Genomic DNA, 24,513 nt, shown 5'->3' on the forward strand with positions numbered 1-24,513 from the left:
TTTAAATAGCAGATTTGTATGCCATCAGTAGACTTCTAGACCATCAACCTAGTTTTGACTGTGATGAGAATATGTAAGAGCAATATCAAATCTCACGTGTCCATAAAAGCTCTTTTCCAGTACCTATCCTCTAATGTGATTTCAGTATTTTATTGGTAATACTGAAGAGGAAGCCAATGCTATTTTTTTTTTCTTTTTTTTTTTTTAGGCAAAGATTCCAAGTGTGAAGGAAACAACCCATGTCCAGTATCTCTAGTACCAGAAGAGAAGGTCTCCTTTGGTCTCTATGCACTCTCAGTTTCTTCATTTACTGTGGCAAAAATAAGGAAGGTTTACAACAAATTGGATAGTAAAGCAATTGCCAAACAGGTACACTGAAAGATAAATGTATACATGTGACTTTTCAATAGTTTGCTTATAGGAACTAGGAGCAATAATATACTTATTGGAATAGTTGCCTGTAATTACTTTGTTGTTCTTTGCTGTTTTTTTGTTTGTTTGTTTTTAAGAAAAGAGGTTGACACTCCAGATTTTATTCCTATTCTTGAAATTACCAATAACTATGTAGCTTGACTCCTTTATGGAGGCATTTTTGCTTTTTTAATGTAGATAGACATTGTAATCCTGTAGAAGAAGAGTCAAAATGATATAGTTGAGCAGTACTTCAGCTGTTGCAGATGTACAAAACTGATAGCATAGTTCTCTGGCTGTGCATTTGAACATATGAGTATTGAGCATATGAATATTTTTCCTATAGGAGAGTTATTTATACAGAGGAACATATTTTTTTTTGAAGTTACATTAATCCTCCTTAAACTTTGGAGACTACAGATCTTTCTTTTCTCTGGTGGATGTCCCGACGACTACGGTGTAGTTTAATTCTGTATTTTATTACTATCACAGGAGAAAAATATGCAGGTTATGTTCAGACTCTTGTAGAAAAATTGAAACCCTTCTGATCGTTTTTTTTTTTCTTTATTTCCTAAAGCTTGCAATTTCTTCTCATGAAAATGCCACACCTGTGAAGCTGCTACATAACTCAGCAGGGCACCTGAACGGACCTGCACGCTCCATTGGTGCAGCTTTGATAGGATATTTGGGTGAGTTGAGTATTTGAGAATTATAAAGTTTAATCATTATTAACGAATTGTTGCATGGTGCCAGAAGATCAGAAGATGAATTGTATATTGATCAGTGTGGTCTTTATGGTACATTATTAAATGTATTTTGCAATTTTATATTTTCATGACTTTTTTTTTAGAGGTATGGGATGCTTTTTTCACTTCATATGAATACATTCACATTGAATGTGAATCTTTTTTTAGTTCATTAACTATTTTCCAAAACAAAAGTTCCATCACCTCCTCTTTTGAGGTGTCATAATTCACCTGGTGATATTCTTTTAATAAATCATGCAGTGCTAGAATGCAAATTACTTGCATGAGTTCCCAGTGACTTCCTGTAAGACTTGATTTTAATTGATTTATTTTCACTGCCTTTGCTCAGGAGTAAGAACATTTGTTCCCAAGCCCGTTGCCACTACTCTGCAGTACATTGGTGGAGCTGCTGCTATTCTGGGACTTGTGGCCATGGCATCAGATGTAGAGGGATTGTATGCAGCTGTGAAAGCTTTAGTCTGTGTGGTAAAGAGCAATCCACTAGCCAGCAAAGAAATGGAAAGAATCAGAGGTTATCAGGTATGTAAGAAATATCTTAAAACAGACAGGATTTGTTGAATTTCAGTGTCTCTGCTAGCAATTCCTATGGGAATTCCTTGTTGCGTTACAGTGACCTTAGTTTGTGCACTTGGTTTTACCAGGCTCTTGGCTTTTTAACAGAGACTAGTTAGTTGGGTAGCTTTTAAAGAGCAAGGTGGAAAATTATTCCAAGCAGATTTGCCTATTTTATTGTTCTTCTGAAACACTCTTCCCTAGGAACAAGAAAGAGCACAACTTAAGTCGCTTAACCCTGTTAGTATAAGCCCACTGCTACAAACATAAATGGTACTTAATATTATTAACATGAACCCATTGCTACAAACATAGGATCTTCCATACCAGTGGTCTACCAGCAAGAGAGGAGAACCAAGCAAGCAGGCTCCTAGAATTGTTATTTGAGATGATTGCGTATATTTCATAAGTGGTATTGTTCATTTTCAAGCTTAAAGCTTCTTAATTCTCCACTGAGACAGAGAAAGCATATTCACTTAAGCAAAAGAATATTTGACAAAAAAAAGTCTTCATGTGGCAAATGAATTTTCTGTTTCTGATGAAGATGGCTTTATTGGAAGTGAAAATGTGCCTGTGGTTTGGGCTGTATATTTACAAACCTTTTAATGCTAGAGGTTAGTATAGTTGTGTTGAAACTTTTGATTCTGTTTAGCCTAGTGTAGACTGTGACTTACTACTTGCTACCCTCTACTGTGTAGAACAGAAGCTGTTTCACAAGTTGGAGGGTATCCTGGATACACTCTTGTTAGTTGTTTCTTCTTCTGTTTTTGTTTTTAATCAACAGTAGTGCCATTTCCAAACTTTTTCATCAGAACTATCAAGAATTAGAGATACTTTAAGGACATTCTTAAAAGGGATGCAGCCGTTTCACACATGCTTCATTATTCTTAGATGACGCACCTGCATTGCCATAAGGGTTCCTTATCTCTATACTCATTTTAGTTGCTGGCAATGCTGTTAAAGAAGAAACGATCCCTTCTGAATAGTCACATACTTCATTTGACATTTTCCTTGGTGGGAACTGTTGACAGTGGACATGAGACCTCCATTATTCCAAATTCCACTGCCTTCCAGGATCTGCTCTGTGATTTTGAGGTACGTAAAGCCACATAAAAAGTGATTATGATACTGGTTAACAAGTAATTCAGCAAACCAATAGCACTTTTAATACTGAACAACAGCAGATTTAGTTTACTATCCTTCAAACGTACTGTTTTAGATGTTGTATGGTAAAATAGCTCATGTGCAAAATTATTGGTAACTTTTTGTGCTTGAATAGCTCCTGAAACATTTCACAGGTACCAAGGGCTTTTATGTTTTTTGGTATTCTAGAAGGTCACAGAATCATGAAATCACAAAATTTCCCAAGCTGGAGGGGACCCGTAACAATCATTGAGTCAAATTCCTGGATGTTTTATAATTTTCTGTTTCACAATAATTTTATTTTACACTGTGTTCTACTGCAGTAAATATATTCAGGTGTGAAAGATGCACTGAAAGTAACAGTAGGAGGTAAATTTTCAACCTGGCACATTGGAATCACTTCATCATATGTGTTCTATCAAGTTAGTAGTAAAGCAGTTAAAATTCTGCTTGCACAACCTATGAAGTATTCAAGTTTTCATGTTTTAAAGTAAGGATAGATAGACAAGTTGAGAATGAAATGCTAATGTAATAGATGTGATTTGTGATAGAGGCTGATTGACAGTGCTAGGCATTGCGTAGAACTTTGCTGTTTATTCCTTTTATAGTATCTGTATCTGAGGCAAACTGAGTGAATCTGTTGTGATTCTCACCTATTTCAAAAGATAAAAAACACAGAACTACTAATTTTTCTGGTTTAGATAGGCATTTCAGTGTTTAAAAGTACTCCTGGAATCTTTACTTAAGAGTCATATCTAGCAAAAATTCCTGTTGCCTTCATGTTAACAGAATTGGACTTCAATACAAGCAGAAATGCTCTTGCCAAGATGAATAATACACTGTAATTACAGAATGAAAGCAGGAAGTGAAAATCACTGAAATTTCTTTCTTTCTTTTATTTTTTTTATAAGGGTATTAAAACTAGATATAGTTTAAACAGCATAATTCTTTTTGTATTTTTAACAAACATTTTGGATTACAGTGATGCTTCCTATGTTCTCACAAAATCAAATATAAGCCTGATAGGGGTTATTGAATCTAGCTCTGGTAGTAGTTGTGTTAGACTCTTAAGCTGGATGGGCTGGTTAGCAGAGAGAAGGTGAGATATTTGCATAGTTGTAAATTCTGTAGAATACTCTTAGTTTATCTTGTTTTGGTTTACTTTATTTTGTTCGATATATAAAGGACCCAGCTGAGAAATTTCATCAATTTTATAGTCACTCAGAAACTGTTATTGGAAATATCCAATTTCATACTTGAAAGTTCAAGGTCTTTTTTTTTTCATGTAAGGCCAAGAACAAAAGGAAAAAGAGTAAGCTTAAGTATTAATTAAAAAACAAAACAAAACTGCACATAGTAAATCTCTGAGTCGCTCAGTGGAAAATTTCAAGAACCCTCAAGAGGTCACTTTTTCTGACTTGTGATTTTTTTATTCCTACTTTTTTATTTCTGTATTTAGAAATCAGAATTTCTTGAAAATCTGATCAATTCGATGTTCTTATTCTTTTGCTAAAGAGAGTAAGGAAAAGATTGTTCTTATCATTTTAGATGAGATTTGAAGAAAAGCAAAGCAAAATTTTTTCTTTGGAGCTTGTTTTGCACACATTTAATTCATCAATGTTTTATTCAATAGGAGAAAGGTTTTAAGATCTGAAGCTGTAATGCTCAACTTTCTGATTTTATTTATATTTTATTAGTTTTGAGTAATTGGGTGTCGTTGTTTTTTTTTTTTTTTTTGTTCTGAGATCTAAATCATTTAAAATACCATGCAGAAAATGCTGGGTAAAGACTAAAAATATAAAAAATAAAAATAGCTACAAATAAAAGAGGAAGACTTAAATAAAAATGGGAGGGTCCCTGAGTTTGGTGTGGTCAGAAGAAAGTCCGCTCTACAGAGGGACAGTGTTCCCTTCAGTCAAATAAGCACAGCAGTGCCATCCAGCATTTCACATCAGCATTGTAAACCCCAAGTAACTTTTGGGTCAGTTCATTGTCTGTTTGAAGAAAAATGTTTAAATTTTTTTTGTCTGTAACTAAATTTCAAGCACGATACATTTACAGAGACTGCCTTTACCAATGCATGCTACTTTAGTCTGAACTAGAATATTTGACAGTTAACTGAATTTGAGGGAAAAATAATTGAGAACCTTGCGGTCAGCTTATGAGCACATTGGCCAGGTAGAAGTTTTCTCTTCAAGACTTCCATGACCTTTGATATATTAAGCTTGAATGGCATTTTAAAGTCTTCAACTGGATGTGAGTACAAACCTTAACCATTGTTTACTCTTTATTTCAGGTCTGGCTTCATGCGCCCTATGAACTTCATCTGTCATTATTTGAGCACTTCATCGAACTTCTCACAGAGTCCAGGTATGAGTTGGTGCTAGCCTACTGATGAGGCCTTCAAGATTAGATAACACGTAGAGAATGCTCCAATTTTAAATTGACACCTCTTTTCCTTCCTTCTTTCAGTGAAGCTGCAAAGAATGCAAAGCTAATGAGGGAGTTCCAACTTATCCCAAGGCTGCTCTTGACTCTTCGAGATATGTCTCTCTCCCAACCTACTATTGCTGCAATTAGCAATGTGCTGAGCTTCTTGCTTCAAGGCTTCCCCAGCAGTTATGACTTACTCAGGTAGCTCATCCCCATGTTCAGTCTGGCTTAGGTGTTTTCATTATGTTGCTGATCTTGATCAAAATACTTACAGTTAAACGGTCGTGGAGTAACAAATGTAGAAAGTTCCTGCAATGAATTTTGCCCTACAAGAAGTGACTGAGGGCATAGGCATAGTCATTTTTCTAACGCCTTGACTTAAATATTAAATTCAGTTTATATCTAAAGAGGGGTGGCTGAATGATAGATCTTGCTCAGTGTTTTTGCAGGGAAGTAACAGTGGTGCCCTATTCTCGCTTCATTTTTCATGTGAAATACTGAGCACTTTTAGATTCAATTGACTGTTACTCAGGGTGGAGCATGAGGATGCTTCTACTTAAAATCCAGCTTTGATGACTCTCTTGAAAGGTTAATTTCAAGTTTTTTTCTAAATCACTACAGAAAAATATTTAAGGTTGTTAGGTATAATGATAGTAATTATGTATAATTGTATTATTTTGCATAATTAAGACTGGTGAAAGTTGCATTAATAATTGCAACTCATCCATTCAGGCCCACATGAAATGTTTTTAAATGAGTTGAACTCCTTAACCGGGCTTCTTCATCTCCTGTTTGATTATTATGGAAGTGGATAAAATATTACCAGACTTGGATGTTCCTTTCTTATAAGTACTTTTATTTTCAGCTACTTCTGTCAAGTACAATCAAAGGTATCAAAGTTATTCAGGAATAGGCAGCATAGATATAATTCTTGAATTCCTATGGAATTCCAGTGCAAATTTGAGTGTTCCACCATCACCTTTTCTGATTCCTGGAATTAAAGATAAACATATAAGGCAGAATAGGATAAGTAGCTGTGAACCTTTTGAGGTTAATTCCAGTGGAAAGAGGAATATATTCCATCTCCTTTCTTAGAGTAGTTCAGTATCATCTTGTTCATGAAAACTTTACCTTGTGTTCTATCACCTCAAGCTGTAGACGTAAATGTTATTACATTAAAAAGTCATTCATATGGTATACTTGCTCAGCTGTAATGGTTGGCAAATATTTTGTTCTCTTTTCTTTAACTTGTAAAATTCCTTTTACCTGGACTTGGAGGTATCTTCACACTTTCTTGAATATTCAAGTTTTCTGAGTCTTGTAGCTGCAAATTTGTCTGCCAAGAATCCAGTTATTAATGTACATTACTTGTTTTTTTGGCTAACAACTTAAGATTTAGGCTGTTTTTATCAGCCTCTAAATGTGGGAGTTTTTGCATATTGTCCTTTCACTAGTGTTCTGATTTTACATTAGGTGTAAATTATTGATAGGTGAGGGTTCATCTGTCATATCAATGCATGTGTTCTTTCTGTGTATATCAAGGTTTGGACAGTTCATCTCTTCCACTTTACCTACATTTGCAGTCTGTGAGAAGTTTGTAGTCATGGAAATAAATAATGAAGAAAAGCTTGACAGTGGTAAGTTATTGCATGACTTAGAAACAGTAGAAGAGTAATAGTTTCTCTTTTGTGCTTAAATACTTAAAATGTACAGCAGTATCATTTTGTTATAATATGGTTGTCAGGTAACTGTGAAAGAGGTTAATTTAGTATTGCATAGAAAGCAGTGCAAAAACCACACGCTCTTAATTTTTTTTCTTCACTTAACGCTGCGCTTTGTCCTTCTGTTTCCCCGCATCTTTGTCCTTCTGTTTCCATGCATCTTTAATCGTGTATCTCTGCTTCATTATGTGGATGGGAGAGAGAGGGAAGTGCTAGATGCTTCTTCGCTCCATGTGTGAAGAAACTGGAAAAAAAATAGGCAATCTAGGGTGATTTTATTTTACCCTCCTAAAATATATATATATATATATATTTAGCCTTCGGTAATACTTACATTTAATAGTTTTGAGAACATTTCTGCCCTTAGTTCATAAAGCAAATATACTTACACTGTTGTAGTTTTACTCAGTCTCCCCTCGGAGAAAAGACTTAGGCATATGGTGGATTTGAACCAATATCTGAAAGGGGTGCCCAAAGATGCTGTTTCTGTATCCCTTGGGAATATAGTGGTATGTAGGAACAGGGATGGATTTGTACTTCCCAGTGAACTTTGTCTGTTTTCCTAAAGATCAAAGTTAGGTAGTTGTACATTTTTCACTGCACGTCATATCTCTCCTTTCTGAACACTTTCTCTCATTGCAGTCTCAAAGACGAAGACATTTCAGCTTTTGTCAGTAAAAAGCTGGATATAGGAGAGAGTTCCCTATTTGTGTTTCCACTATGGGCTGGCCCTGTTTGCTGTTGTTTTTTTCCAGGTTACCCAGGGCTTGTGTTGCTTTTTGTCTACCTGAGGCAGTGGAGAGCCATGGGGTAGAATGGCTCTGGGACAGGAATGGAGAGGGAAGCGTGAGGTGGAGGGCATCAGATTTCATATTTTTAGGTTTCTGTCTTCATCAGATAAGCTGTATTGTGGCCCTCAAAGGTGCTTTGATTTCTTATTTGTGGCTTATGCACAAAACTGCGGCACAGAATGTGTACAGAATGTCTTGGGTTTTTTTTGCATGTCTCCCCTCAAGTACGCATTTTTGTAATATTATGAAAAGTTGTTCCTCCTTTGACATAGTAAGGTACAAAAGGGATTCAACAAATAGCAGTGAAGTTGATCTTGAGCTGTGTGTAATGGCACGTTTTGCAGTAAGCTTGTTTTTCAAATGATGAGGAGTTCAGAGATCTGACTTGAAAGAAAAAGAAATTAATCATTCTTCCCATGTCTTACATTTCAAGGGAATTTGAAAGTATCCTTTTTTGATTTTTAGTATTTTTGATTTTTTATCCCATAGAATGCATAATGTTTATCCAACCGTTGTGAGCTTTTACAAGTTTATTTTTTCTTTTTCTTTTTTTTGTATATCATGTACCTTAACTAATGCAGAACACCTCAGTTAGATAATTGTCTGAGAAGGTGCAATATCCTTCTGTCCATCCTTAAAGCTCAAGAAATGCTTTGTGAAAAAATAATGGAAGGACCACACATTTGTCAGCAGTGTGTAACAGATCAAGTGTATCAGGCTATCTGTGCTGTAGTACAGCTTTCTCTTGATCCGAGTAGGAACAGATTGAGTTTATTTGTGTACAGAGATTACACCTTTAAAAAACCATGTTCCAGAAGTCTAATTTTGCTTAAACTTTCTTGTACTTACTGTTTAGGAACTGAGGATGATTTTGGAGGACTTGTTTCAGCTAATCTTATTCTACTGCGGAACAGGCTTTTAGATATCCTGCTGAAACTTCTGTATACTTCCAAAGAAAAGACAGCTGTTAATTTGCAGTAAGTACCAAGAACCTGAGATAGAGCAAGGATAATATTTTCTAATTTGAAGGGAGAGAATTACACAGCACGTACTCCATTTATTGGTTAAATTGTGTAATTTTATAGGAACTGTTGAATGATTTACAGAGTCGTTGCTGAATAAGATGTGGGTATGCTGGCAGAAACAGAGCTCATGATTCTTGAGTTTTATGAGTTTTTTTTTCTCAGTTGTGCTATGATGATAGCAGTAAGCATGTAGTAAGGTGTAAGTTGCACATTTTTTGGCTGTTGCATTCACTTTCTGGTTTTGAATCTTTCAAAAACAAGAAGTTTAAGAACATGGTTAAATAAATCAGTGTAAACATACTTTGATATGGAAACAACAGAAAAAAACATTAGCGTATGCTTGACAAGGGAGTATCATACATATTAGGTCTGGAAGAGAGCTGCTTTATTCTTAGTTTTACTTCCTGAAGAATTAACAGTGTTTACAAAACTGTCAGTGTTAAAAATTTGAGAACCATGATTGAGAAGGATACAGCAGGAAGAAGTTTGAATGTCTAGCTGCTTTGGTTTTTAACGTCATTCATGGCTATGGTGAAAATGTGATCTGTTGAAAGAAAATGCTTGTGTTCTTAGAGAAGTGAGATAAACCATTTCTCATTTTGGTGAAGATCAAATGGCTTCGGTAGTAAGGGTCACTGTTAAAACTGTTAATCTTAGAATACCAGTTTGTTCATGAGTGTGTTGTTAATTTTCAACCATCCTGATTAAAAAAAAATAAAAATAAATAAAAGGGTTTCTCAGAGGTAGAAATTATACGATAGTATTTTCTTAAAATATTCCCAAGCAATTCTTCTCTTAGTAAAACAAATAGGTTAAATATTATTTTTTAAAACAAAAACATTTTACTAAAAAAAAAAAAAAAGAAACACACGTGAAAACTCCATATCATGTATGGCTCAACAAATTGTAATTAGGAAGAACAGTTGGTTGACAAATGTTTTCAGGTCAGCACTCTATGTTTCATATAAAAAATGGCAATTGGTGAATTCCCTATCAGAACAGTCTGAGTTAGCTATATTCAATTATTCCCTTTACCTAAACAAAAATTGGACTTGCTCTCTGGGTTTCTCTGTAGTGAGAGTTGCAGAGTAACATTTCTTGTTCAGAGGTGTGCTAACCTACCTAAGCATGCAGAAAATACTTGGGTTGATCTGAATTTTCTTCAGTCTTGAAATTTGTAGTGGAGGATACTGACATATGCTATCTAGTCGGAGAATAAATGCTTTAATGTGTGACCTTTTTTCTCTTTTGTTAGGGCTTGTGAAGAACTGGTGAGGACCCTGGGGTTTGATTGGATTATGATGTTCATGGAAGAACATCTGCATTCCACCACGGTCACGGCTGCCATGCGAATTCTTGTGGTTATGCTGAGTAATCAGTCCATCCTTATTAAATTCAAGGAAGGTCTCAGCGGTGGAGGCTGGCTGGATCAAACAGATTCTGTCTTGACCAATAAGATTGGTACTGTGCTAGGTATGGTATGAAAACTCTGGTGGATGCATCCTTCCTATTACTGTTTGATCTGCTCTGGTCAGATGCTGTTGCCCTTTGTTTTTCTGAGAAGTAGTAGATTTCCTAAGTGAAAGGGAGCAGTTCTCTGAAGTTGACATTGCACAGATGTTGTTATAGTTCAGTCTTTTCATCTGCATGAGACTGAGCTGCAGTTTTGTATCACTGCATGGTTATTTGTGTCCCATAAGCAAGCACATCTGAGCTAAACACAAAGGCATCACACAAGATGCTACACTCAAGCAAATGAAGATTCACAAAAAAATATTAGTTGCATGAGTTACAGCATCATGCATTGTTGAACATGTGCTGCTTTGCGTAATGTGTTCTATGCAACTTAGAATTGCCAGTTTGGATTTGTGCTACCTGGGAAATTTCTGTGTGCACAGCTTCATTTCTGCCCTTCTTCTGCTTAGCTTGCTGTTGTGCCTTCTTTAGCACATGTATGCCCCCTGGCTGCTACTAAAGCTTATTTTGGGGTTTTTAAAGCCTTATTTATCCAACTTTACCAGAGTTTTCCATCACCCTGCAGAACCTGGAATGGATGGTGTAAGGTTTTAGATCTATAAGTTATCTCTGAGCTAAAGTAAAGGATGTTAGTTTTTGGTGAATGGTCAGTGGAGGTATTCTTTTGACCTTCTGATTCCCTGGAAGTTATTACAGAGTTTGTACCTTGCTGTTTGCCCTGGCTCTACTGGCAGAAGTCTGTGTACAAACTGTTCTAAAGGTGTGCAACATGAGACAGGGGGACTCCCAGAGTTTATGTGCATGAGAATGTGCCTTTTTTAGTCTTCTTGACTTAACAGCAATATTTAAAAAAGGAAAAAAATAACAAGCATAGAATGCATCACTGCTTGCTGAAGGTGTTTAGTTGTTTGCTGTGAAGTTTGAGATTCTAGATTAAATCTCAACAGAATGTCCAGTCTGTCATAAATGCCCACTTGCCACAGCCATAAAGAACTACCAAGAAAGCAGTATTTCAAGGTTGGAGATATATATAATATATATAAAAATATATACATATATTTTTATTTTTATATATATATATATTTTGGAGTATTTCAGTATTTCTTTTCTTCTTCATCCCCTAACTGTTGGATCTTGAGTAGCTATGCTCACTATAGAGTTTCTCAGGAAAAACAAGACATGGTATCTGATATTAAAGTCAGTATTATTTTAGGGGTTTGTGAAGTTGTCATAAAGAATAACTTCTCCCCTCTTCTGTTAACACTATTGCAATGACACCCTTCAGAGAGAAGTAATGTATGTGTTATGCAAGTTTATGCAAGCTTTTAACTTTATTTCCTCTGATATGTTATATGCAGGCATTTTATTTGGTAACCTTGATTGGGATATATCCTATTTTCAGTGGGTCTGGTTTTTTAGTAATATGAAAGCAGTGGTTTTCTAAATTGATAGCAATCTGACCCTCATGCAAATGCAGTGAAATTAAATGGCAGTCTTCCCATGAGCTGTAACTGGCTTTAGATCAGGGCAGTTGTAATTACTGTTAATACAGCTTAGTTGTCATTTCTAAGGTGATTGTGCAAGTTAGCCACTACTCTGTGTTGAAGCTGTAAATGATTTGTTTCTTCACTAAAGACTTTTTTAAACCTGATTATTATATGCAAATAGTTGTTAAAATTTGAACTGGTTTTCATTTTGAAGTAGGTCTTTTCCTGAAAAGCATACTTTAATACAATTCATTGAAATATAAGGTCAAGGTTGTTGTGCTTTTCTCTCTGAATTCTGTCAGAGTACCTTGTGCAACCTTATTCTTCACACAGATTGGCTATCTGGGAACTCAGTCTCTTTATGGTGGCTTCCCATAACATATCTCTCATGATATTATGATGATGCTTCGCATCAGCAATGAACTAGGAAAGATTTGGCAATCAGTCTTTAAGAAACCATCTTATATGTGCAAACTGTACTGCAGCATCTGTTGTTTGGCTTATAATGGCTCAGATCTGTATTTTGAGTAATATCTATAATTATATCTGTGTATACAAATATATCTGTAGTCTGTATTTGTGTAATAATTTCCTTACATTTGCATGTACGTGCCTTAAAGTTTGAAACCCATTAGCAGTTTAGGCCGTTGACCATTTCTTATTCAGAACTCTCTTTAAATGTCCAATAATGTATCACATCATCGTTCTGAAATAGATGTGAATTTACAGTCATTACGTTTGAAGAACATATGTGGAGTTGTTCTTTTTTTCATACTTTGGTATGTATCGTTTTAACTGATGCCAAGCTACACTGTAGCCAAAGAGATTTTTTTTTTGTTGCTTCTTGTCAAATGACAATAACCTATACAACTGTCTTGATTTTCATACTCTGTATTTTTTAGATGCATTACAAAACATTGACTCAAAGATTTCTGCTGCCACCAGCTGAGATTAATTTTTGTTTGATCTTGCTGATAGAATTTGTGCAGATCTGTGGCAAGGATTTAATTGGTTGGATTCCTTATTGCTATATATACAGATCTGAGTGTGTATGTACATATTCAAGCATTTGTTTTTATAGTGTGAAATTTCTGGGGAGATACCACACTTCACAGAATCACAGAACTGTAGGGGTTGGAAGGGACCCCTAGAGATCATCGAGTCCAACCCCCTGCCAAAGCAGCTCCCTACTGGATGTGTGAGCTTCGCAGGTGTTTCCCTATTATCAATGTTGTCTTTTGTGCTTTCCTTTCTCTCAGGGTTCAATGTTGGCAGGAGTGCTGGTGGAAGATCGACAGTCCGGGAGATTAACCGTGATGCGTGTCACTTCCCAGGCTTCCCTGTCCTGCAGTCCCTTCTCCCCAAGCACACAAATGTCCCTGCTCTCTATTTCCTCCTCATGGCCCTTTTCCTGCAGCAGCCTGTCACTGAGCTGCCTGAAAACCTGCAGGTCAGTGCGCCCATCGTCAGCAGCCGATGTAAGCAGGGCTCACAGGTAGGGATTACCTAGTAGGTTGTAAGTGTAATTCTGTTTGTTGTCAAACAAATAATGGATTAACACCCCTGATCCCATGCAGCTGACTGAGAAGTCAATGCATCCTCTTTTGTGCTGTGTTGGGAGTGGGAGGATGAGGTGCGGTGGGAGTATGTGGAAGGCAGCCTGCTGTGGCTGGGCTGCTGCTGGTTTCTGTCTTGGGCATTCTGGGGTCAAGTTGATGTGGAAGGGGGTATGACTTTTTTTTGTAAGAGTGGGAGTTATTGTGATAAGGAGTTGATATTGTGGTATGGAGTTATTGTGATTAGGTTGCAGGGTTACAGACGAAACAAGGCAGTTATTTAAAAAAATGGTATTTTCAGGGAAACATCACAGTTCTTAGAGGAAAAATGTATTATCATTCTGAGCAGGTTGATATGGAACCTGTTTTATTTGCATGTAAATTAATAGGAAGCCTTAGTGTAATATTTTATGGAGAAAAGCCTGCTCCGGGTTGACAGAGTATCCATTTAGAACAGGTACCAGGAGTGCCAGCATCCAATTCTCAATGGGAAATGGAAGGTAAAAATCATAGATCAGAAAGTATTCTGCCTACGTTTTCTGGAGAGGAATACTTCAGAGCATATGCATCATTATGCTATTGCAGAGTCATTAAGCTCATCCTCTGCTTATAGTGTTGAAATACAGCGATGTTAAACTAATGAAATGCAGCTATCTATAATGTTCTGCAGTAGAGTTCTGAATGCTAGAGTTTGGGCAGTTTGTCTATTTATTTTTGAGTGCTTTTTTTTATTTATTACTGGAAAATATAGCTTAGTATATTTGCTTTGTTCATGTTTTTTTTTTTTTTTTTCTGTGGGACTCAGCGAGATTTGTTGCTAGATAACTGAAGTAAAATGAGTCAACTGTGCAGCATTTGTGGTGGCACATCTCATTTCAGAAATTGTGTAAATAGTTGGAGAAGGAGAAAGCTGTAGTTATGTTGTTCTGTGGTTGGAAAGAATTTTCTTCAGTGCCTCATGGCACGTGATCTCCCTACGAATTTCTGGGGGATTAATCTTTTTACATTCCATAACCTTTATTATTTAGATAATGTCAAATGGAAGTCGTAGGTATGATATAAAGTAGTACTGAATTGCACTGCAGAAAGGATTTACTTTGTGTCTTTCTTTTCTTTTGTCCCTTATAGTTTGATTTAGATTCTATTTGGACATTCATATTTGGAGTTCCTGCCTCTTGTGGCACTGTTACCTCTTCAGTACATAGTGTTTGCACAGAAGCTGCCTTCTTGCTGTTGGGAATGCTGAGGAGCATGCTGAATTCAGTAAGCATAAGTATTCTGCATTTATTTGAACAAAAAAATTGCTTGAGTCCACCATATGGTCAAAAGCCAAATTGGGAAGGTGTAGTTTTAGTTACTGTCATGACAAACCCAGCCAGTATTTAAACTCATAATACTTGCATTAAAACCCATCATTGTCACTGCGTTATTCAGTCTTATTTTGTTTCTTGTTACCTGTAGCAATATTAATGACAAGAAAATTGGCACTGCTTTTTCACAAAAAGGTTAAGCTTTGCATTTTGCTGCAAGTAAAGCAGAACCAGGAAACAGAAGGATAAAATGCCCTCGGCAGAGAGAACAGATTTTTTTTTCCTGCTTAACATCATATTTGAGACTCTCCAGTCCATCTGCTCAGAGCTCTGATAGTTGCTGATTTAGTGCATGAAGCTTCCATATGCTGAGAAGTCCCCTATTAATAGCTGTGTGCTAGAGGAAATGAACTTACTGCCAGAAAATGTCTGTTCTCTTCATTTTTTAATCTAATGTCAATAGTAGTGATAGTTGGATTCTAAATGGGAAAATTTTGTATTAACTGGGGCCTAAAGCTATTTGCTGAAAATGGTCTTGTGAAATGTTTGAAAAGCAGCACCTGTTCAGATGTAATGACCAAGCAGGTGACACGTTTGTAAAATGCACTGGGAAGTGTTGGCTGCATGCTACACATGTGTTGATGTGACCAGCACGTGTATCCAGAAAACATATATTGGTGACCTGCTGGGGTACATGTTCCTGTTACAAGTTGGTGTGTCAGACTTGTGTGTTTGCATGCTTGGTCGCATGTTGGGGTCAGTGGTTCATCATCACATGCCCTGCACAGCAGCCAAGCATTTTGTCACATGTGGTGCCTCATTCCTCACAGGTTAGTGAAGTTCTCAAACACACATCTGTCTCATGTTTGATCAGACATTATTAGTTCAGGTATCAGGACTCCATGTCTTCAGACATAACCTCTGCATGCCTATTTGGTCATCTGTTCTGACACATGCTCCAGCACATCTGATACATTTTGACATGATCTGTTAATTGACACTGCATCGTGTTTCATCATGTTTCTGCTCTGTTTGGACAAGTGCTTGACCACTTTTGATGCATTGCTCCCCATTTCTGACCACACCGTTCCTTCTCCCACAGCTCTTCTCTGACAGGAGTATTCTTCAAATAGCTTTATTTGCCTTAACGTACTGTTTGTTTTTCAAACCAGCCCTGGCAGTCTGAGGAGGAAGGCTCTTGGCTTCGAGAATATCCTGTCACCTTGATGCAGTTCTTTCGCTATTTGTATCACAATGTGCCAGACCTTGTTTCCTTGTGGATGAGCCCAGAGTTCCTGTGTGCACTGGCAGCAACTGTGTTTCCTTTCAACATACGACCTTACTCTGAGATGGTAGGAAACTCAGTGAGTTGGATTTTCTGTTCTTTTTCCCACAAATGCACTTTCTGAGGTTTTATCAATTATAAGCCTTATGAAGATAAAGCTCTACTTGCAATTCAGACGTTGATGGTTTTGAAGACTGGACTGAAAAATTTGTACATACATTTTGAAACAGAAAATGTTCAACCAAAAGGCAGGTACTGCACAGTAACATCTGAAACTGTATTTTAGAGGTAACGTACACAACTTACTTTTTTTCTAGTGGGCTGATTCTTTCACATACAAGAATCAAGTTAACTCAGATTTACAATAGGAAAAATACTGGCTCAGCTTCTCCTTTACGTTCTGGAGGATGTAGTAGAATCTTAGACTGCTTCTTCCCTTCTCTTCTTCTGTGGCTTAACCACAAAACAATATTCTTGTCTAATGTGGAACTGCTGAGCTGTAGCTAGGATAGTGTTTGAATCCATTTTCCATTGCGTCGCTGCCTGAAGCAGAAAATATTACAAGGTGTTAATTTATGTATTCTTTGAGCTAATTGTTATTTATAAATTGTTCTGTTTCTAGAGCTTGAAAGGAAACAACGCTATTGTTAGCCAACATATAATTACACGAAGAACATGGAAGAATAATTAGGTTACAGGTTGGCAGATGCTGTAACTAGAATAAGATACAATAAACTTCATGCACATAGATGTTGCTGAGTCTAATGAAGACATTCAGATTATTTATTTTTCTTTTACATTTAACTTGAAGTGGATACTAGGAATCTTGGTAATGCTGACTTGGCATTCACGTGTATAGAAGACCCTTGCATCTGGGCCATTCTTTAAGTGCCAAGTACCTTTAATTCTTTAGTTAATAACTTTTTCAAAACATTTGGGTCTTTTTGTTTTTTCTTTTCTTTTTTTTTTTTTTTTGCAATGAGAATATACATTTTTGCAATGTAGAAGTTACCCAAGAAATTCTTGTTCATAGATATCATTCATATGAAATATGGCCTCTAGCTCAGGTAATTCATGCCAGCCTTTGCTGACCTTTTTTCCCTGTCAGTCAGAAACTAGAATTTGGATTCTTTGCCTGTTGGACCTGATCCTGAACACAATAATATTGCGGGAAAAAAAAAAATCCCCCCAAAAACAAGTTTTGAGATATGAAATGTATAACCTTGAAATGACAAGTGGAGAATAGAGGACTGGAGTGACTCCTGTTAATTTGCTCTAATCTGGAGCTTTGACATGCTATTTTTCACAGGTCACTGATCTTGATGATGAGGTTGGGTCCCCAGCTGAAGAATTCAAAGCTTTTGCAGCTGATTCTGGCATGAACAGGAGCCAGTCAGAATACTGCAATGTTGGCACCAAGACATACCTAACAAATCATCCTGCCAAGAAGTTTGTGTTTGACTTCATGCGTGTGCTGATAATTGATAACTTGTGTCTCACACCAGCCAGCAAACAAACTCCGCTAGTGGATCTTCTGCTAGAGGTAAAGTTAATTTTGACTTGCATTTACTGTGACTCTTGTTTCTATTTGTATGGCATTCAGTAGAATCTTGGAAATTGTCATTAAGTAAGAGATACAGAAAAAAGAATGTTATTATCTCAAAAATTGTTTAACACCTTGGAAAAGCTAAGAAAGCAAACATCAGAAGGATTTTTTCAGTCTCTTTTAGAATGCCTTCTGGATTTTGTTTCCTTGCCATGACATTTACGTGTTAGTGACGCCCTTAAATGCCTGAGCAAAAAATCCTCATGTTATTTATGGAATATTTTCTTGTTATGTTCACTTCTCTCCTACTATCAGTTTTGTTTGTGGGCTCTTTAACCTTGTTTTTTGGCATCTGGGCCAGTAACTCCTTTTATCTGGTGATTGAGGAAGAGGCTTGCAGCAGTAGATACTCAGCAGTGAGCAAGAGTTGTGGTAGCTTTCTTTAAATTCTATTATGCAGAGTATGATTAAGTTGTTATACATCCATTAGCCTGTGCAACTGTATTGGTTTTGCTCAAAATGTAAAATCCTTACAAATCCCAAAAGAAATATTAAGTGCTCCGTTTTATTCATACTAGATAAAAGGAAAAAAAAAAAAGTGGCAGGACATCTGGTGCCATATGCTATAAAAATTGAGAGTAACTGTATCATCTTGCAAAAATTCTCTCTTCAGGTTTGTAACAGCTGTGCAGTGCAGCCTTCTGTTAATGGTTAGGCAGGCAATGAGGAGTTTAACTGCTCTGATATATCCACACCGTCTTCATACAGTGTATTTTGAAACATTTAGTTCACCTCAATTCACATTCTCCCTCAGCCCCTAACTACTTGTTACCTCATCCCACTGCTGCTGTGTCTCCCTGATTGCTTCAGCAGTTGCTGGAATTTGGAGTGTGCTTATGATCCCCTAACACGTTTCCTGAGGTAGCTGGGCATCTCTTTGCTGTTGTAAAGCAAAAAATAAACCATCAAGTGGTGCAACTTTACGTAAATATCACGTATTATATTACATAATATTTGATGCCGTGTCCGCCTGTTCTGATTACTTTACTTCTGTTTTAACCTGTTGCAACTTGTCAGTGTTTGTTACTAGTCCCTCATAAAAAGCATGCTGCCTATGTGTGCGCTGCTGAGAGTGCAAAATGAAGCAGGCTTAATTAATTAGCCTTAAAAACCATTAAAATGTTGGTTGGAGCATTTAGTAGATATGGTAAGGTGTTGTGGAAGTGCAAAGGAAATCAAGATTTGGTGCATCCATCTATTATGTGACTGTATCAAAACTGATGTAGTGATACACAAAAGCCCACACAGCAGAGATGATGAATTTAGATGTTTGATCTGTCTTTTGTTTTAGGAATGGAGTCATTATGTGAGCTGAGGAGATCACAGCTGAACCATATGATCAGTTACAAATTGGTGCATGTTTTAGGAGAGTGTTCTCTTCCATTTCCTATTATGGAAGAAATAGAAGATGTATTGGCATCTTGGCAGAAGATGCATTTACTGGATTTAAATTGGAGTAGTGCTCGCTCCATAAAATTGCTTACAGCTGATGTATATTTGATGCTCATTCCTAAGTTTTCAGATAAAGTTTGTGAGAGAGGAAAAATGAAAACTCACCTAGAACACCCCTTCTCCCTTCTGGTTACCTCAGTGACATTCATTATCTTTTCATTGCATTTCTTGAATCAGGCTTCCCCTGAAAGATCAACACGAACACAGCAAAAGGAGTTTCAGACCTATGTTTTGGATAGCGTGATGGACCACTTACTTGCAGCCGATGTTTTATTGGGTAATATAACAGTGTTTAATTCTCAATCTATCTGAGTTAAGGGAAAATTTATGATTTTGTTTTTAAGAATTATTTTTCTTTATTGATATCCTTGTCTGTTACAAGTTGAATACCTTTATCTCTCTTTTAGAATCATAGAAAATCCTGAGCTCAGTATTCTTATTCTGCCCTTTTCTTTCCTTGATGTGTAAATGGTATTGCCTAGCTTTTATGGTCCCTCTTGATCTTGATTGTGCCAAAGTTGTAAAATAGAAGTTAGAGGAAGAAAGTATGGAGGATGAACCCTTTGAGTATGTAAGCCAGACAAATTTCAGTCCTGTCAAAATGAAATAAAGCTAGGCCTTGCTTTCCCAGTGCCATCTATTTTGTCCTTCTTGCCTTGGAAGATGTTCTGGAGCTTTTGTTCATTTATTATGAGTGGGACTTCAGTTTTTAAGAGCTATCTTTTTTTTTTTCTTTCTTTTTGGAGTTATGGCCATCTTCTTCCGTGTGTGATGTGATTTGTTGCTGTCTGTGCAGATGGGGCAGCAAATTAATAAATGTAAAGAAATTTCCAGCAAAATTTGTGCTTACTGATGGTTTTGGGGAGCATTTGTACTGTGCATTTTTCACTGTATCTGGGCAGACGTATACAACTGATTCCCATCAACTCCCAGCTTTCTTGAGCGAAGCGCAGTGAGTGAGAAGTGATGCCAGCTGGTATCGCTTATTATTTCAAGATATTTTTTAAAAGTTACTTACATTTTTAAAAAAGTAAGTAATTTTAAGATGCTATAGGTACATTCTGCACACGTTCAGCTCAAATGAAAGGAAGCACCATGCTTTAATGTGATGTCTCAGGGTCACAGGAGTATCGTTTCTTGTCAACTCTAGAATATATGTATGCCTTTGGGTATATTTATCTCTGAATGAGAAACTGTGTCAGGAGATTGTGGATGTATGCCCTGCTGAGATCGTTGAATCATCATAAGCTGTAGCAGTCTATTTTTGTCCCAGAGAAAGAACCTACATAAGCATTTGTTTTTGAGTCCTGTATTCTCTGTAAGGTTCTTTTTAGTAAGTATGATAGTCTTGATGTTTAAATAAAGTAAACAACTTGGCAGAAGAATTCTTGTTAGTTGATCAGGTACAGGTATGTCTTCTTTTTTTTCTTTTGTGCCACTGTGGTATGTGAGATCAGTTTATTCACTGGAATATATCTGGTAGCTCAGGATCATTGCACAGTTTGTTCTGTGGAACTGTTATGCACCAGAACAGAGTTTCATGGCATCTTGTGCAAGTGACAATCCAGGTGATGATTCTCAAATTAAGGATTGCATGTACCCACGTGTGAAGGACAGTTGTCCTGGTTTTATCAGTATTCTGTATCATGACTTTATGCAGCATCTGTTGCTGGCGATAGAGTCAACTAAAATGCAACAACAGTCTATCTTGAGTAGAGTCTCAAGTGCTGTTTTAGTCTACTGCTAGACATTAATGCAGAAAGGAAACTTAGAAAGTGTTACTGGTCAGCACACCTCTCCCATCAGTAAGAATGAATCACCAGCAGTATCCACAGTGACTTTTGTTTTTCACCCTGTTTTTTGCATGATCTACTCTGTTCCAGTAAGCATTCTGGGTTGTAATTCCACATCAATCCTTTTCATTTTTGATAGCTGCTGTAGGCTAGAGAAGTATCAAGCTGGATGCTGGGTTTTCTAGGATTGCTGTGGGAGTTTAGTGTGTGCCCTGTCCCTCTCATTGTGTCCTTACCGCTCTTGATTTCAAGCAATCACTTGCGCATTCACTATAGGTAAACTGCAGCTTCTAGCTTTTCTTTGACCATCCAAGTCCTTGTTTCCCTTTTACAGAAGTCCAGAAAGCACAACAAACTAATCTCTATATATTTATTCGTATTTATTCTTTTTTAATGGAGAATGCTTTATTGCGCTGTTATCTAGGTGAAGATGCATCTCTGCCTATAACGAGTGGAGGAAGCTACCAAGTGCTGGTGAACAATGTATTTTATTTTACACAGCGTGTGGTAGATAAGCTTTGGCAGGGCATGTTCAACAAAGAATCCAAACTTCTTGTGGAATTCATAATCCAGCTAATTGCACAGGTAACAGTGTTCTCTTATTAGCCGACTTGAAAAGCCATTTTTACAATTGAAATTAAAATCTACAGTGACATCTCTGGGCAGCCTGCATACTATTTGGATGAGGCTTTTTGCATGCTAATTGTACAGCCTAGATAGGTAAGACTCAAAGTGTTTTTTAATTGTTTACATGCTACTAGCCTTACTCTAGTCAGCACAGAAGTGTGTTCTTTTCTTTCACTCTTTACTGAGCTTTTCTAGCACATTTTGTTAGTGTGCAGTACTTTATTGTGGGGCAGTTGAGTTAAAACTGCTTTCAGATGAAACTGTTTTTGAAATCCCCAGAAAGCTTCCTAAATTTACCTTGGAAGATATTTTGAAAGCTTCCTCCTGTTCTGCTATTGGAAACTGTTGAAGACTTCTCCTTTTGGAAATCAGAGAAAATAACAGTAGGCAGATATTTGTAGGTGTTGAAATCTTAAATGTATTATCATGCACTGATATAATTTTGGCTCTTAAGATCTCTGGAACTGATGCTACTGATATTGACGAATCAGCATGAGTCAACGTGTGGGAAGACTACCTACCTGTAAATTGGTTTATCTGCTGCCATCTGATGATATTATTTTGTTTTATTTCTTACTTTTCCATCAGTCAAAAAGAAGATCTCAGGGACTATCGCTGGATGCTATTTATCACTGCCTGAACAGAACTATCTTGTATCAGTTCTCAAGAGCACACAAAACTGTTCCTCAGCAAGTGGCTCTCCTTGATTCCTTGAGGGTCCTCACTGTGAACAGAAACTTAATTTTGGGACCTGGAAATCATGATCAAGAGTTCATCAGCTGTCTAGCTCACTGCTTGATTAATCTGCATGTGGGAAGGTAAGTATCTCAGATAGAAGTTTATTTTAGAATTGGACTTGCCTTGTGAACAAATAAGCAAAATGTTGATGACAATTTGTAACTTTAAAGCCAGTGAAATGCAAGGAAACTGAAATGATTCATTTAAATGAAATGATACTTGAAGAGCTCAGGTTTAAGGAGCAGTCTTACTTTTTCTTATAGAGGTATTTTAAAATAATAGATGTTTAACCATTTTGTTATTACATTTTGACACTATTATGCTTTTTCAAGGCAGAAAGAAATGCTGGTGCTAAGTAATTGTCAGAAGATCTGTCACAAGATTTGCTGTCTATAGAGTCATTTAGTATGTATTTTTTATCTTAGTAGTTGGATGTTTGAGTAAGTCTAGTCGGGAATAAAACCAGGTGGATGTAACATAAGCTGATAAACACCCTTTGTCTGCTTTGCTCCAAATGCCTGACTGGCATTTCCATTTTTCTTTCCAAAAAGTTGTGGGTTTTGAGTCTTATCCAAAGTCATTTGGGAAGTATCATCAGCATAAACCCTAATGGTCTCCATTGATGGCCTTGGCCACACTGTGTTTCTTCAACAATTTCTGCTTCCTCTAGTTACATCGCTGTATATATCATACCCTTTTTCAAAAACATTCAGTTCACTTTCTGACTGAAGTGGACTCAGTGTGTTCCTGTAGCAGCACACATCTTTGTGCTTCATTTGTTGGGAATCAAGTGTTTTAGTTTGTATTTGTTTCTGGTTCTTAATTCATTGTGTATTTCTAGCAATGTTGATGGGTTTGGATTGGAGGCAGAAGCCAGGATGACAACTTGGCACATTATGATCCCTTCTGATATAGAACCAGATGGAGTCTACAATCAAGATGTCAGTGAAGGTAACCGTAAGTGATCAAGCCACAGATGTCTTCTAATGGTGCTTCTTTATTGACATCAGTAGTCTTTTACTCCCTTTATTCATTGGACAGGAGCGTGTGTACGTGTAAGAACAACAAAGAAAAAACCTTCAAAACAGTTTGAACACCAAGACAAATAAAACCAGGGTGAATTCTGTTCTGTAAAAATAGCAAGTGCTCCTCATTTTTTTGCTGGACATGCACTAGAATTAGAAACACCACTTTATATGAACAGAATTGAATGCGACATAAATGGCTCATTTTAAGTGTGCTTCTCTATAAGCTGAATCTTACAAGGGCACAGTTAAGACATAACTAATATAGGGTGTAAAATATCGTTAGGATCTTTCTCTCATGGGAAATTTATTCACTGTCTGTGGGGGGGAAAAAGGATTGTAGTTTTGTTCTTCTTATGTTAATATTTATGCATGTGTGTATTAGTGCAGTCAGACAAAAAGAAGTAATTTGTATATGAAACTGTGTATATAAACATGTAATCTTTAAGCTTCTTTTTAATCTGATTTTGATAATGTATGCTTGACTGTTGGAGAGGAATCAGGACTAATTGGAGCTGATGTTTCAGATTCACAGAGGAAAAATTGTAAAAATCACACTTCAGATACTTTCCGGCATCATATGAAAGACAAAAACAAACAAACAAAAAAACCCCCAAGCCTAGTTAAAGGCATTTCAGAAATCAAGGAGGAAGGGAAGAACCTTGAGTGCAGTTGCTTAGTTTATTCTGTCTGCTGTTGAAGTACCAGTTCAGTAAGCACTGTAGAGAACTTGCTCTTTGTGGTCTTGTATCTCTGCAGGTCGCCAGCTTCTTTTAAAAGCCATAAACAGAGTGTGGACAGAACTGATTCACAGTAAAAAACAGGTTTTAGAAGAAGTTTTCAAAGTGACGCTGCCTGTCAATGACCGTGGCCAAGTGGATATAACTGTTGCAAGACCTTTAATTGAGGAAGCAAGTTTAAAGTGTTGGCAAAATCATTTGGGTAAGTGCAGTTGAAGATTTACCTGTTCTGATTAGCAGCTTTCCCCAAAGTGAACCACATGCATTGGATGTTTTCATATGGGCTTACCTTTTGTGTGTTGGTAAATACATTGTTGAAGTTTAATATCTCTAATTCAGAAACAGCACTGCGTGTAGGAAATTACTTACGCTGGGACCTTTATTCAATTCTTATGCTGATCATAATGGCTTCTTGTGTTTATGTGTGAGCATATACGAAAGAGTGTCTTACGAATTGCAGTGGTGGTGGGCTGGTTCACTTCTTTGCCTTTTCTAGAATGCTCCTTTTGATGAGCTGTTGTGCCTTTCTCAGGGTTGGATTTCTATAGGTACTGTCTCTCTCCTTTGGAATATCC

The 24,513-nt window shown here is 36.8% G+C and overlaps 1 protein-coding gene across 8 annotated transcripts in view; it reads left to right on the forward strand.

Moving 5' to 3' along the window:
- Positions 1–24,513, forward strand: part of WDFY3 (WD repeat and FYVE domain containing 3) — a 131,267-nt gene that overhangs the window by 81,055 nt on the left and 25,699 nt on the right. For 4 of the 8 annotated variants that reach the window (XM_065736687.1, XM_065736691.1, XM_065736694.1 and 1 more), the window contains exons 22-39: positions 209–369; positions 989–1,100; positions 1,507–1,697; positions 2,673–2,825; positions 5,170–5,243; positions 5,346–5,507; positions 6,849–6,943; positions 8,675–8,795; positions 10,099–10,316; positions 13,066–13,301; positions 14,491–14,625; positions 15,845–16,036; positions 17,267–17,500; positions 19,193–19,292; positions 21,233–21,393; positions 22,024–22,253; positions 23,015–23,124; positions 23,958–24,140. In XM_065736687.1, the coding sequence (XP_065592759.1) occupies positions 209–369; positions 989–1,100; positions 1,507–1,697; positions 2,673–2,825; positions 5,170–5,243; positions 5,346–5,507; positions 6,849–6,943; positions 8,675–8,795; positions 10,099–10,316; positions 13,066–13,301; positions 14,491–14,625; positions 15,845–16,036; positions 17,267–17,500; positions 19,193–19,292; positions 21,233–21,393; positions 22,024–22,253; positions 23,015–23,124; positions 23,958–24,140 (2,868 nt within the window). The remainder of the gene's footprint in view (positions 1–208; positions 370–988; positions 1,101–1,506; positions 1,698–2,672; positions 2,826–5,169; positions 5,244–5,345; positions 5,508–6,848; positions 6,944–8,674; positions 8,796–10,098; positions 10,317–13,065; positions 13,302–14,490; positions 14,626–15,844; positions 16,037–17,266; positions 17,501–19,192; positions 19,293–21,232; positions 21,394–22,023; positions 22,254–23,014; positions 23,125–23,957; positions 24,141–24,513) is intronic. The other 4 variants (XM_065736695.1, XM_065736689.1, XM_065736692.1 and 1 more) reach the window with 2 other exon arrangements.

Source organism: Cyrtonyx montezumae, unplaced genomic scaffold (genome assembly GCF_038088225.1).
Source record: "Cyrtonyx montezumae isolate F1298 unplaced genomic scaffold, pur_monq_1.0 scaffold_2, whole genome shotgun sequence".
Classification (NCBI taxonomy): Eukaryota; Metazoa; Chordata; class Aves; order Galliformes; family Odontophoridae; genus Cyrtonyx; species Cyrtonyx montezumae.